Source organism: Chiloscyllium plagiosum, unplaced genomic scaffold (genome assembly GCF_037043375.1).
Source record: "Chiloscyllium plagiosum isolate Xiang-an unplaced genomic scaffold, Cpla_swu_hap1 HiC_scaffold_13, whole genome shotgun sequence".
NCBI lineage: Eukaryota > Metazoa > Chordata > Chondrichthyes > Orectolobiformes > Hemiscylliidae > Chiloscyllium > Chiloscyllium plagiosum.
Window position 1 is genome coordinate 77,189,475 of NW_028270151.1, and position 14,505 is coordinate 77,203,979.

The 14,505-nt window shown below is 40.1% G+C and overlaps 1 protein-coding gene across 5 annotated transcripts in view; it reads right to left on the bottom strand.

The window, feature by feature from the left end:
* Positions 1-5,453: 5,453 nt before the first annotated feature.
* Positions 5,454-14,505, bottom strand: part of iws1 (interacts with SUPT6H, CTD assembly factor 1) — a 57,851-nt gene continuing 48,799 nt past the window's right edge. For 3 of the 5 annotated variants that reach the window (XM_043701890.2, XM_043701892.2, XM_043701889.2), the window contains 3 exons: positions 12,170-12,226; positions 11,791-11,902; positions 5,454-6,272 (listed from right to left, as the gene is read on the bottom strand). In XM_043701890.2, coding sequence (XP_043557825.1) covers positions 6,147-6,272; positions 11,791-11,902; positions 12,170-12,226 — 295 coding nt within the window. In that variant the 3' untranslated portion in view covers positions 5,454-6,146. Of the gene's footprint in view, positions 6,273-10,733; positions 10,881-11,790; positions 11,903-12,169; positions 12,227-14,505 lie in introns of all 5 variants that reach the window. The other 2 variants (XM_043701893.2, XM_043701891.2) reach the window with 1 other exon arrangement.

Consider the following 14,505-nt stretch of genomic DNA (forward strand, 5'->3'; position numbering starts at 1 on the left):
AAGCACTGCTGCCTCACAGCGCCAGAGACCCGCGTAGAATTCCTGCCTCAGGCAACTGTCTGTGTGGAGTTTGCACATTCTCCCCGTGTCTGCGTGGGCTTCCTCTGGGTGCTCCTGTTTCCTCCCACAGTCCGCAGATGTGTAAATTGGCCATAGTGCTAACACTAAACTGCCCGTATTGTTAGGTGAAAGGGTAAATGTCGGGGAATGGGTCTGGGTGGGTTGCTCTTCAGAGGGTTGGTGTGGATTTTTTGGGCCGAAGGGTCTGTTTCGACACTAAGTAATTTTATCTAATCTAACTGAACCTCAACAATATTGCCTTCTGAGGCAGAATTTCAAAGTTACGTGCCCTCAGAGAAAATTTCCTCCACATCTCTGTCCTAAAACACCAAACCCCCTTAAACAGTATCCCCTAGCTCCAGATTCACTCACACTAGCAAACATCCTTTCCACATTTATCATGTTAAGACCATTTTATACACTTCAAACGGTGGCTAGCACTGCTGCCTCACAGCGTCAGAGACCCGGGTTCAATTCCCGCCTCAGGCGACCCTGTGTGGAGTTTGCACATTCTCCCCGTGTCTGCGAGGGTTTCTTCCGGGTGCTCCGGTTTCCTCCCACAATCCAAACATGTACAGGTTAGGTGAATTGGCCACGCTAAATTGCCCGTAGTGTTAGGTGAAGGTGTAAATGTAGGGGAATGGGTCTGGGTGGGTTGCGCTTCGGCGAGTTGGTGTGGACTTGTTGGACCGAAGGGCCTGTTTCCACACTGTAAGTAATCTAATCAAACAAGTCACCCCTCATGCTCTAAACTTCATCAACATCCAGCTTAGCTTGTCAAATCACTCCTCAGGAGATGGCCTACTCACTTGAGCTATTAATCTACTCAACATTCTCTGAACTGCCTCAAAAATATTTATGTGCTTCCACAAATAAGGAGACTAAATCTGCACAAAAATATTAGGCGTGGTCTCACCGATGCACTATGCAACTGAAGTAGAACATGCTTACTTTTATTTTCAATTGCTTTCCTATTAAAGGATAGCATTACATTAGCCTTTTAGCATTCTGTGCATGTACACTAACTTTTTGCAATTCTTGTATTAGAACACATAGGTTCTTCTGCACGTATTCCCATTTAAATACTCTGCTTTATTATTCTTCCTACACAAGAGAATAACTTCACATTTTCCCACATCATACTCTATCTGCCAGAATTTATTCCACTCAATCATCCCTACGACCTCTTCACAATATACCTTTCTACTTTGTTTCATCTGTAAACTTAGTTACTGTGATCCTTGATTATTATTGATACAAGTTGTAAAATGTTCAGGCCCATTCATCACAGACACCCACAGAACCCCATTCAATTCATTCTGTAAATCTTCTCCCTTTCAAACATGCTTCATTAGCTATTTAAATTCATAGAGCAATGCAGTGGTATGAGAAAGCCTAATGAACTGAAACGGGGTCATAACTTTTATCATGATCATCAGAGATCACTGGTTAAGGAGCTCAAAACTCACTACAACTTTAAAGGAATAGCATCTCAGTTATACTATGTTCTGGGCAAAGCCAAGTTTTATTAAACATTCCTAATATGACAAACAATAAATTGATTTGTCCATTATTTAACAAAAACATTTGTTTCTCAAATTTGAATATAATCCTAGTTAATTAGCTAGCTCGTCAGTGTTCAACTGCCTCTGAAGTGGAACTCTTTGTAAGACAGTCCCCAAAGTAAAGGAAACAAGTTACAAATAGCTACAGGTAGACCCTCTTCTTCCTCTTACCGCAATCAAAACCTAAAGATGACCAACTACATCTCTAAGGACCTTTAATAAATCCGATTACTAATTTATAAAAGTTGGCTTTTGGCATGTTTTATTTATTCAAAAGTAAAAGGCAGAAAATCAGGATAAATTCAGTGAAAAGCAGATTTGTTTTTGAAAAACTAGTTTTTATTTTAAACTTTAGATCAAGAAAACAAGACACAATTAATCTTAATACAAACATACAGAAAACAAAGGGATGCATCGAGACTTTGGTGCACAGAACATAGGACAACGAACAGCCAAGCTCCAATTACACCAATTTGGTAACATCTTTATTTTTAGGAATATGAGGTAAAATGTCAGATCAAATGTGAAAGAACGTATTCCACACCCATTAACAAGCAAATGCATGCAGTCTTAATTCTGCAGTCAGTTCTGGGTAGAAAAATAAAGGGTACTCATTCAATAAATTATTTTCCATTTCACAGATTTGTGGTATCTTTGAGATTTCAGGATGTGGGTATTGCTGGTATATAACTTACCATTTTAGATGTCTTGAGAAGGTGGTGAAATGTCACTGCCTATGAACAATATCACAAATAACTTACCTTGAGATGTTTCTTTTCCAAGACCTGGTAGTGCAGGTGGTCCAGAGATGGGGGTGAAATAAGCGAGTGCTGGTGTTGCAATGGTATATGACATATTCAACACAGTATCAACTCAGAGCATACAGAAACCTTGCTTCTGACAATATGAAATGGACAGAAATGTTTCTTTCACTCACCTAACAATATAAAAATCTAAATATCAGAAGTAGAACTTATTAACACTATTAAAAAGTGCCTACACATTTGATGCAGATATTCATATTAAAGGATCTATGGTGACAACCACAGAAAAATTGGAAAATATGGAATCCTAGTTACCTTTCTTCCCTGTGAATCTCATTTGTTACTTCATGTGCAGAGTGATGCTTGACCTATCTTAGTTTAGTAGAAAAACAGGCAGAAAAGAGACAATTTCAGCTGGTGAGAGTGGTGGCTAATGTGGAGGGAGTTCAGAATCTTAAAGATATTGTGGTTCAGTAATACCCATCTGACTCACTATTGCCTCCACCTTCACCCTTCTATTACATTCTTTAACTATGACCACGTCACTAAGCATTTCTATTGTTATGCCTGTTCAATCCTGTTCCTTCTACTCATCTCACTATACATCATGTCACCCAGAACTTTCCATCCAATGCTTCACTACTTTCATGTGTTCACTGTAGGTACTAAAAGGCCTGCCCTATCCATTTCCCTGTGAGACAAACAATTTGCTTGCTTTCAAAACCCCAAATTTTATTTAGAAGCAAATTAGATGAAGTAAGGCACTGCTTATAACTTCAATATCTATCAGTTTACTTTCATCTCACATAGAAATTATCTTGCCAACCTATACACCCTCTGAATGTTTTTGGAAGTACTGTACAGAAGCAGCCACCTGAGGGCATATCCCTGGTTTCTTCTTCCCAAAAGCAAATGGCTTACATCTGGAATTCTCAACCTTTTTGGGTGAGGTTCCTTTTCTGTGATACAGTTGGTTTGTGGAATATTTGTAACACAACACTGTTGTTTTCCGATATAAAATTGCAATTAAACATACACATTTATTGCAGTACTCACCCCAGTATCAAGCACACATGGGGAATGGGCTGCTGGTTAGCTGAATCTGGTGGTTGCATGAGAAATACTAGTGGCTTTGGGAGAACGTTACTAGTCACTGGCACAAGAAGAATGTACGTTTTAAAACCAAGCAGCCAGGACCGTTCATAAATACCGGTATACTTGGCTGTGATAGGTGATTCTGTTATTAATATATTATTTAAATGGAGAACTGCAGAAAGCGCCAACACAATGGGATTTGAGTATTATGTGTACTTGGCAAAAGTGAGGACTGCAGATGCTGGAGATTAGAGCCGAGAATGTGATACTGGAAAAGCATATCAGGTCAAGCATCATCCAAGGAGTAGGAAAATTGACGTTTCAGGCAAAAGCCCTTCATCAGGAAGAAGGCAGGGATCCTCGCGGGTGGAGAGATAAAAAGTATTGTGTATACTTGTACACAATATACAGAAAGCTAGCACATAGGGGTAATCAGTCAGTCGAATGGCATATTGGCCCTTATTTTAAGGGGGTTGGAATATAAGAGGTCGCAAGTCTTACTGCACAAGATGCTACTGAGACCGCATCTGGTGTACTGAGAGAAGTTTTGATCCCCTTACTTAAGGGAAGGTATCAATTCATTTATGGCAGTTCAGAGAAGGTTCACAAGAATGGTCCCTGGTATGTACGGATCGTTTTATGAGCACAGGTTGTCACTCCACTCACTGGAGCTTAGATGAATGAGAGGTGATCTCATTGAAACATATAAGATTGTTAAGGATTTTGACAGGATAAATGCTGAGAAAATGTTTCCCCTCATGGGAGAGTCTAGGATCAGAGGAAGTAATCTCTGAATAAAGGTGCACCAATTTAAGACTGAGGAAGAACTCCTTACCACAGAGAATAGTAGGGGCAGAGCCTTTAAGTACATTTAAGGCTGAGATTCTTGTTCATTCGGGAAAATGGCAGGAAAGTGAACATGAGTGATGTCCGATCAGTCATAATCTTGTTGAATGGCGGAGTAGGCTTGAATGTCCAAATGGCCTACTCTTGATCCTATTTCTTATGATCTTATTCTAACTTTATGAGATAAATCTTGGGCTAGTTTTAATGAAGCATCTGATCCATTATTCCCTTCCAATTGCTAATGCAAATACAATCTCCATGATCTAGATTCCAAGCTTCAGGACTTTTTTAATCTCAGATGCTAGTTGCATGAGAATTCTGGATGTTTGGAATCTGGATAACTGTATTTGTTTTATTTGCATTTTGAAAGCTGTTCACTGTGAGCTCAGATTCTTTCTGTTCATCACACTGAGTAACCAAAATATCTCTCAAAACTATCCTTCCAATTTGGAAATGATTTCTATTTCAAGCAAGCATTTCTTTAAAATGCATACACTGTATAAATGTAACATTGAATACAATTCTAATTAGTGCAGCAGTAGTAACCCTTTAGGGGGAAGATGATGGAGGAGTGCTGCTGGGAACACTGAAATCAGACACGTTATGCAACTAAGGAAAAATCAGAAGTGTAAAGAAAGCATGAATGCAGAATGTTACAATCAGATCACTATGGAAACACAATGAATTTTTGAGTAACAAACTATCTGTGGAAATAATGTTCAGTGTAGCTCAGTCAGCAAAGATTTAGTCTTATTACCTTGTTATATCCCTCCCTCCAGGGTCTCTGTCCACACAGTGAATCCAAACAAATGTCCCACATGCGGAACGCCATGCTTTTTCTTCCTTTCTCTTGCCAATCTGTGCAAATACAGAGAGACCCCAGCTTTGATTTCCTCATATTGGATAGTAACTTGCCTTGATGATCCCAACTTTGTCTCTGGTTGCTTTATCATCACATTAAATTTATTTTCCACATTTTGTTTTCTTTTGGTGAACTCCTTAATATTAGCTCACATACAGCTATGAGACCACAAACTAATTGAGAACCTCTGGACTACGCAACGACTTTCTTTGAAAGTTGCTTACTCAAAATCTGAAATGAGCAGGAAGTGCATGACTAAGAACAAGTACAAACCTTCACAAAGAGGGGTTTATTTGTTTTAAAAAATGTGGCAGGTGCCTACAATCACATTGCATTTCATCACAATTTGGCTGACCAAAGTGATCAGCTCAATCTTTAGCCAAGATATTAACCTACAGACTCATCCAGTTAATGAGAGTTTACTGAAAGACTTAACAACCATAACGATGTGATAGGTGTGCTGGTCTGGTAGAGACCAGAGACATTTCAAACAATACAACCAAACAGAGCACATGTCTATATTTAATGCAAGTCATTTTCTTCTGCGCCTCCCCCAACCTACTCCACTTAATTGGGCAGCAACTTGGTTCCATGCCAGATGGCCATCTTCCTCCAACACTGGACACCAGTTTGCTTAGAAATAAAATGTCTATCCAACCTCTATACATGCAGTATGCAGATAAGTAAAACTCATCTGTTTGATGTGTAGAGAGGGCTCACCAAATGTACTGTAGTCAGGACAGGTAATGTTATCCAGGGCTCGGATGCTACAGCTAGCTGTAGTTTAACATTCCAAGACTTCCAACAAACCACTGTTAAAAATGCCTGAATACAGAAGAAAACAGAGGAGGTATATTGATTCCACTTGGCCGGATGGATAGAAGTACACAATCTTGTATGTACATGGTTGCACTACATTCACCAGCTCCAAGTAGAGTTATTGATAAATAATGATCACAGTGGCATGCGATTGCCTTCGATGCTGATCTTTACTGCCCTCGACGACTTGGTCATTTTCTTGATATCTTGAAATCGACGCATTTGTTTGTCAAGACGATTCAATGTCTTCTTAACTGATCCCTGGCACAAAAGGATCGAGAACACAAAAGTCAACAACAGCTGTCATCATTGGATGAGTACATGAATAATAATTGAGTATTTTTTTACATGTACAAACACAGCCATTCAAATTCTGTCCTGTATTCCTAACTGACTTGCAGAATTATTATATAATCTAATTTCAATGATTTATTCTGTTGATGTGTGTATGTCTCATTGATTTTGAATGAGGGTGATGTTTTCAAAATCACGAATAGGATATATAAGGAGAAACTATTCCCACTCATAAAAGGAATAAGAACAAGAGGAAATAGGTTTAAAACGATCTGCAAAACGAGCAAAGCTGAAGAGGAAAAAATGTTTTCATTCAACGAATAGTTAGGTATGGACTGCATTGCCTGGGAGTTTGGTGGAAGGCTTAATTGAAGCATTAAAGAGGGCATTGCATTATTATTTGGACAAAACTAATGTGCAGGTTTATGAGGAGAAAGCAGGAGATTGGCACTAGGTAATGATATTCATTTAACGAGTGTGGGCACAGTGGGCTGAATGGCCTCCTTTTGCACCATGATATTTCTGAGCAGGTTAAAACTTTCATTCTCCAGTGATGCAACTGATGTTCTTGGGCCAAAAAACACTCGGACAACACTTCATCATGCTTACAAAATGAGTTGATGTTTGAGGATTTTCCAAAATGTCAACATGACGCAGAAATAATGACTCATTCAAAATGACTGAAACGGGACATTAAAAACAGATTCGCCAAAACAGAACTCTGATCAGCCCATTATACACAATTGTAAACCTTTGCCTATCACAATATATGGTCTCTCCACCTCATCCCAATAAAATTACCATCTCCTCAAAGAGGTGAAAAAAAAAAGTAAAATCCCAGAACAATTTGGGAGAATAAAATCTGGGTAATGTCTCACTGACGACTCTTCAGATAGCCAGTCCAGAAGCTCAATCTGGTTCTTTCGAAGATGTGATTTTTGCCACACTTAGAAAAATGGTCTAGTTACCATTCACAAGAATTCAGTGAATGATCATCCAGTGCTCAAGAAAGCAACTTACTCCATAATCCTGCCATTCTCAGGTATGATGATATTAGAATCATCTTTTTCCAAACAACATCTAACATAAATCTTAGAATTGAGCTCTTTCATCTTCCAAAATCCAAATGGAAAGATCATGTAGGGGAACTGTGGATTGCTCATGAGGCAGAGAGTGCTATGAATAGCAGGTATAGAGAGGTGGTCGCTGGAATGGCATGGTGGCTCAGTGGTTAGCACTGCTGCCTCATAACAACACAGATCCAGGTTCAATTCCAGCCTTGGGGACTGTCTGTGTGGAGTTTCCTCTGGGTGTTCCGGTATCCTCCCACAATCCAAAGGTGTGCGGTTTAGGTCAATTGGTAATGCTAAATTGCCCACAGATTAGATTAGATTAGATTACTTACAGTGTGGAAACAGGCCCTTCGGCCCAACAAGTCCACACCGCCCCGCCGAAGCGCAACCCACCCATACCCCTACATTTACCCCTTACCTAACACTACGGGCAATTTAACATGGCCAATTCACCTGACCTGCACATCTTTGGACTGTGGGAGGAAACCGGAGCACCCGGAGGAAACCCACGCAGACACGGGGAGAATGTGCAAACTCCACACAGTCAGTCGCCTGAGGCGGGAATTGAACCCGGGTCTCTGGCGCTGTGAGGCAGCAGTGCTAACCACTGTGCCACCGTGCCGCCCAGGAATGTTTAGGTTAAGTGAATTAGTCAGGGATAAATATATGATCATAGAGTAGGAGAATGGGTTTGGGTGGATACTCTTAGGAGGGACGGTGTGGACTTGTTGGGCCGAAGGGCCTGTTTCCACACTGTAGGGATTCTATGATTCTATTCTATAAACGGCAATTAAAACAACCTGTTTCTTTTAACGTTTGAAAACAAATTTTGTTCAGATGATGCTGAAGCCTATGTTGCTCTAAAGCACAGTACACCAAATTTTTAAAATGTATCTTGATGACTCAGATGTTTTAAACTGACAGTTAGAGCTCAAGTTGTTCCACTGCTGTATCAAGGACTAAATGCATCATCAACTGTGTAGCTGAAGAGAACAGGAAATATCTCAGATCAAACTGTGAGCTGCACCGAGTTGACAAATCTCAGCTTGGGCAGCAATACAATTGTCTTTAGTGCTCCTTGACAGGCAAAGAGATGGGACCTCAGTCAAAGCTCCTGGTAGTTAGGTAGTGATTCCTGCAATAAACTGCATACTAGCACCCTATCAGGAGAAGACTCATTTGGTTGTGATCTCCCACCTCACCAAGTTCAATAGCTTTCCAGTATTCTGAAAGTAACAGGATGATTGATGCTTGCAGAACCCAATGCCAGCCTAAGTGATCGTCCTTAAGAAAAAATGTCGTGAGTCAAATGGAGAAGAAAGTTGTGAAGAAATAATAAAAAGTAATAAAGCTGAACTCAACAGAAGACTGCGATGCAGGGTTTGACAAAGTTTGGGTTGAATAAAATTGAACTTAATAGGAGTTGGGGGAAAAAAGACCACTGCTGGATGCATAACTAATAGAAACGGAGGTTGCTGAGCTTGTTGGGAAGCCAATCAGGTTAGTCTCTGGATATCACTCCTCCATGTAAATATTTTCTAATCAACCTATTCAGATGTTATTACACACCTCTGGAGCAAGTAGAACTTGAACTTGGGACTCTTGGTCCAGAAGTAGATACACTATCACTGCACCACAAGAAACTGTTACTTCTCAGAATGGGTATTTAATCAGGATTTCTTGGCTCAGCGATAGGTACATTATCACCATGCTACAAGAGCCCTTTACTCCGCAGGGTACTGAACCAAGCCTAAACATTTACAACTGCTTCAATAATGGGTGGAGATGTTTGGAAAATGTTCAGAACCATTCACAACTTCTCAGATATTGAAGTAATCCATGTCGATATGCAGCAAGATTCATGTCACCTAAGTGCCAGTCAATTTTCACATCTCACAAGAGGGAATCTTAGCAGCTGCCCACTCCCACTTGACATTTAATGGCATTCCATCACTGAATCCCGTACCATCAATACCTGAGGGTTAACTTGTATCAGAAACTGAATTGAACTAACCACATAAATATGTTGGATACAGAAGGTCAGAACTTGGTCCTCTGCAGTGAGTATCTCAACTTCTGACCCTTCATAGTCCACTATCTATAATTCTCAAGTCAAGAGTGTGAATACTTTTCACTTTCTTGGATTACTTTCGCACCAACAACATTCAAGAAAGCTCAATATAATCCAAGGAAAAGCACCTTGTTTGACACCTCATCAACCAGCTTGAATATTCAGGTCCTCCACCAATGATACATACAGGTTACTGTGTGCATACAGGATAGTATTGGAAGATGTCAAGGCTTTGTGTGTTCAAAACTGGTCCTCAGAGAACAGTTTACACCCAATAATTTTATTCAGCTTGACAACTAAATGCTCAATCTTTTGGCAGGACGTGTATCATCTTACTGGTCAGCAAGTCCAAGTGATTTCAATTCTTGACTTGGTGATGCACCTGTTTATGTTTACCCAATTCCTACATAACAAAATTAAAAGTGGAACGGATTTTCCTCATATTCAGCATCTAATTCAAATTGACTATTGGTCAAATTAGGATATGACCGTGTGTAGGCAGGTGGGATTATTTTGGAATGGAATCACGACTAGCGCAGACATGGTGGGCCGAAGGGCCTCCTTCTGTGCTGTACTGCTCTATATTCTACAATGGGGAGATCACAAGAAGCAGCCCCATTTGTATTCAGGCACAGCAGGAGCCTTCTTGCAACCTTATTACACTCTGCAGATTTTCGAAAAATTCATTTGTGGGATGTTAGTATTGCTGGCTGGCTCAACATTTCTCGAGAAGGCAAAAGGGAGCTGTTTTTTTGAATTGCTGCAGTCCACTGATGCAAGTATGCCCACAATGCCTTTAGGGAAAAAGTTCAAGGTTTTTGACCCAGTGACACTGTAGGAATGAACGATTTACTTCCAAGACAGGATGGAACGTGGCTTGGAGGGGAACATGCAGGTATTGATGTTCCAAGGATGAAAGGGATAAAATATTGCTTGTGTCTAAAGCAGAGATCGAAAATATTAAAAGAAAAGGTCCACTACGTCATTAATGTCACCAAATGACCAAAGGAGAGAGTATGAACATACCTTGCATAGTACACACTTAAAAAGCCACACCAACTCCGTTAGTTATGCACAGACATAAATGCTTTAACATAGATTTCTTTATCAAGAAGTCTACCCACTTAAGCTGTAGCAGCAAAAGGGACAAAAAAAAGTCAGAACAGATCATGAAGCGAGAAGCAAATGTGCTGCCATTCAGGGCCAAATGTTAGTGACATCATGCAAGAGCAGCATGTGCCAAAGAAGAGATACCAAGCCACACATCCCTAACAGATACCATACAGTCAAAACTTCCATGATGACCGTCTACAGTGGCATTCTATTCCCCTCAATGCTGAATTTGACAGCCCTTTGCATCTTGTTTAGCCTCCTCCTTTCTTCAAACAACCTCTTGTGTTTTTCCAAGCGGCTTAACTCTTTCCTTGATGGCTAATAGGAAAGAAAGGGTGGTAACATTCAAATATGGATAAATCGTCACTCTTACTTTGAAACACATTTGCAACAGGGTCTGATGGGTATGTCTAGGACATGGTTATGCTTAGGAGAACAGAGGTTATTAGGAACATAAGAATTGGAGCAAGCCATTCAGCCACTTCAATCTATTCCATCATTCAATGAGACCATGGCTGATCTGTGGATTAAATCTTTGGCATATAGCCCTTAATGCCTTTGCATTTCAAAAAACAAATCTTAGATTTAGAATGAACAACTCAACCTGCATCCATTACCTTTTGTAAAAGAGAGTTCTAAACATCTACCACTTTCTGTGTAGAGGGGGAAAGTGGTGTGGCAGGGTGGGATGCTCTTCAGAGGCTCAGTGTGGACACAATGGGCCAAATAGCCTGCTTTTATAGGGATTTATGAAACATCTGTGCTCCTTTTCCTTGCTCAACCCCAGTTGAGAAGAGTCAAATAAAAATGTTAGCCCATTTCCCGCTTCCTCTTAAGGCCCAGACAACCCAACTCTAGACTATCCAGTAGTAAAATCGGTTTCCTCAAGCTCCGTTCTCTAGTTTGAACATGATGAAACACCGAACAGAGCTTAACATCCCCTCACTCAATATGGGTGAGATGGGGGAAAATCAAACTTAGATGAATCCACGCTAGTCATAGGAAATAGAAGCAGAATTAGGTTGACCCATCACCACCATTAAATTCAATCATGGATGAACTTATGGATGATGTCATTTTCTCACATTATTCCCACAATCCTTTGATATTTTTACTATTTAGGCAGTAGAGTAACTGTGATTCACTGTATTCTTTGAAAGTTTATTCCTTTCAGAATTGACATTTTCTGGAAGACAGTTCACCAAACTTCAAACCATTTATCACTCACCCTGCTTGCTTCAATCTCTACATTCCACTTTGGTCTAACAACATAATCACGGTTTGATGGTAATGGCACTCTGGCTCGTGCACAGAATCCTGGGTCACCAGGCCTTAGTGCTCTGAAATGCAAAGAAAAAAATGCACTGTATGCTTGAAGATCAGACCCAATATATGCAGATTAAGCCGCAATCATTTCTGTGTCTGAAGACTGCAAAATAAACTAACTTCCACCGCATTCTCCTTTCCCATTATTTAAAAAGGAACATTTGCAAAGGAGTGATGAATATACAGTCTCAGAAAGTCCTGGTTTTATATCCAATTATTTAAATTGTCAGTGATTATAATTTCTCCAGTTTTCTCCTTCACTCAATCTGCCTATCACTTACTTTTCCTCTCCTGTTAACACCTTCTCCAGGTCTCTGCGAGGAGTCTGCCCACCAGAACTAAGGAAAAACAAAACCAGTGTTATTTCATTCCTTCAACAACTTACAGACACTTAGAGACACATTTAGATAAAGGCACTGACAGGTGATTGCTTATCATGGGAAAACAACACAAAATAGCAGCTCCCTTTTCCTCTTTTCTAAATGTGTAGGAATTCAAGCTTTGTTACTTAACTAAACAATGCACTCAGCCATCTTCTGCAGAAGGACCAGTCAGGAGTAACATACAAGAATGTATTATTTTTCAGGTATCATTATTACAAATTCTGGATAAATGATAACTGTCCAAGGAAAAAATGTATGCTTCTATTTTCTGATCTCTGAATTGATGTTTTCTTCACCATAAAATATTCTGCTTATTCAAAATTAGTGATTCTATTCTAATTGCTTGACCTCCTACACATAGAGCTTCCTACTTGATGTATTTGATTACAAACTGCAGCTACCCTTTAGAAAGGACAGAGTTCCAAGCATCTCCACACAATTTATTTTTCAGCTAACTGGGAGTTGACATTTGTGCGTCACTTAACTAGCATGGAGAGGAAGAGAGAATAAACATGTATCTGTACAGTACATACGACATTATGGCCAAGTTAATACTTTAGAAGCACAATGCAATAAGTGCACAGCAACGTGCATCATAAATTAGCAGATGACTAGTTAACTTGTTCATGGTGGTATTGGCTGAAGGAGCAATGTTGGCTAAGAAAACAGCTCCAATTGCTCCACGGAATGCTTTGTAACAACCTGAAAAACCTGAAATGGAGTCTATGTCACAGAATAAAGGGTTGGCCAATGAGGATTAAGATGAGAAACGCTTTCATCCCAAGGTTGTGAAATCATTGCAATTCTCTCCTCAAAGAGTTGTGGATGACCAGTTGTTGAATACATTCAACACAGAAGTTTACAGATTCTTGGAAGATAAAGGATAAGGGGATAGTACAGGAAGACAGAGTTGAGGTAGAAGATCAGCCAAGATGAATGTTCCAAAAAGCTTGAAGCATCAAGTAGTTTGTACCAACTTTTTAAGTTCGTTTTAAGTTAGCACATTGAAAATGCAGAAACTCCTTCTTACTATAGAGTACTGAAGTAGCATTCTAGCTGATGTGGCTTGAAAAGATGACTCTACAATTCAGGGTTAAAGAGGGTTACCTACAGACGCAAAACACATGAGAAAGTCGCTCAATCCTCATTCATTTAATTTTTATACTTAGATTAGATTAATTCCCTACAGTATGGAAACAGGCCTTTCAGCCCAACAAGTCCACACCAACCCTCCGAAGAGTAAACCACCCAGACAAATTCCACTACCCTATATTTACTCCTGACTAATGCACCTAACACTACGGGCAATTTAGCATGTCCAATTCACCTGGCCTGCACATCTTTGGATTGTAGGAGGAAATTGGAGCACCCGGAGGAAACCCACGCAGACACGGGGAGAATGTGCAAACTCCACACAGACAGTCACCCGAGGTGGGAATTGAACCCGAGTCCCTGGTGCTGTGAGGCAGCAGTGCTAACCACTGAGCCACCGTGCCACCCTATCTTATTGGCAGCCACTTCAGAAAACTGACTACCTATCCACCTGGTGGCCAATGGTACACGATGAATGTGAAAAAATGGGGAGAAATGTCTTATATATAGCTGGAGTGGAGATTTCAAACAACCAAATGCGCTCTCCACCCACAACTACGCAGTAATTGATACAAATGTCCCCTGTCCTATTCTTAGATTAATTAGTCTTAATAGAGAATTCAAATTGACCCCTTGGATTTTCTAATTAAAAGCCATAAGATGATGTTGAACAGTGAAGTACATAGATGTACTGTTTCACAGTCAAACAAAGTCATTTGTGGTTCCTTTTTAAATTACAATCTTGCTCCCCAAATCAACAGCATTTCTTTCTAAAATAGGGTTTTATCAAGTCACAGATGTACGGCACAGAAACAAACCCTTTTGTCCAATTAGTCCATGCCGACCAGATATCCTAACCTTATCTAGTCCCACTTGCCAGCATGTGGTCAAGAACCCTCTTAACCCTTCTTATTCATATAAACATCCAGAAGCCTTTTAAATATTGTAATTGTCTCAGCCTCCACCACTTCCTCTGGTAGCTCATTCCACACGCATCACCCTCTGCATGAAAAAGCTGTCCCTTTTAAACCTTTCCCCTCTCACCATAAACCTATGCCCTCTAATTCTGGATTCCCCCACTCCAAGGAAAATGCTTGACTATTTATCCTATCCACGCCCCTCATGATTTTATAAACCTCTAT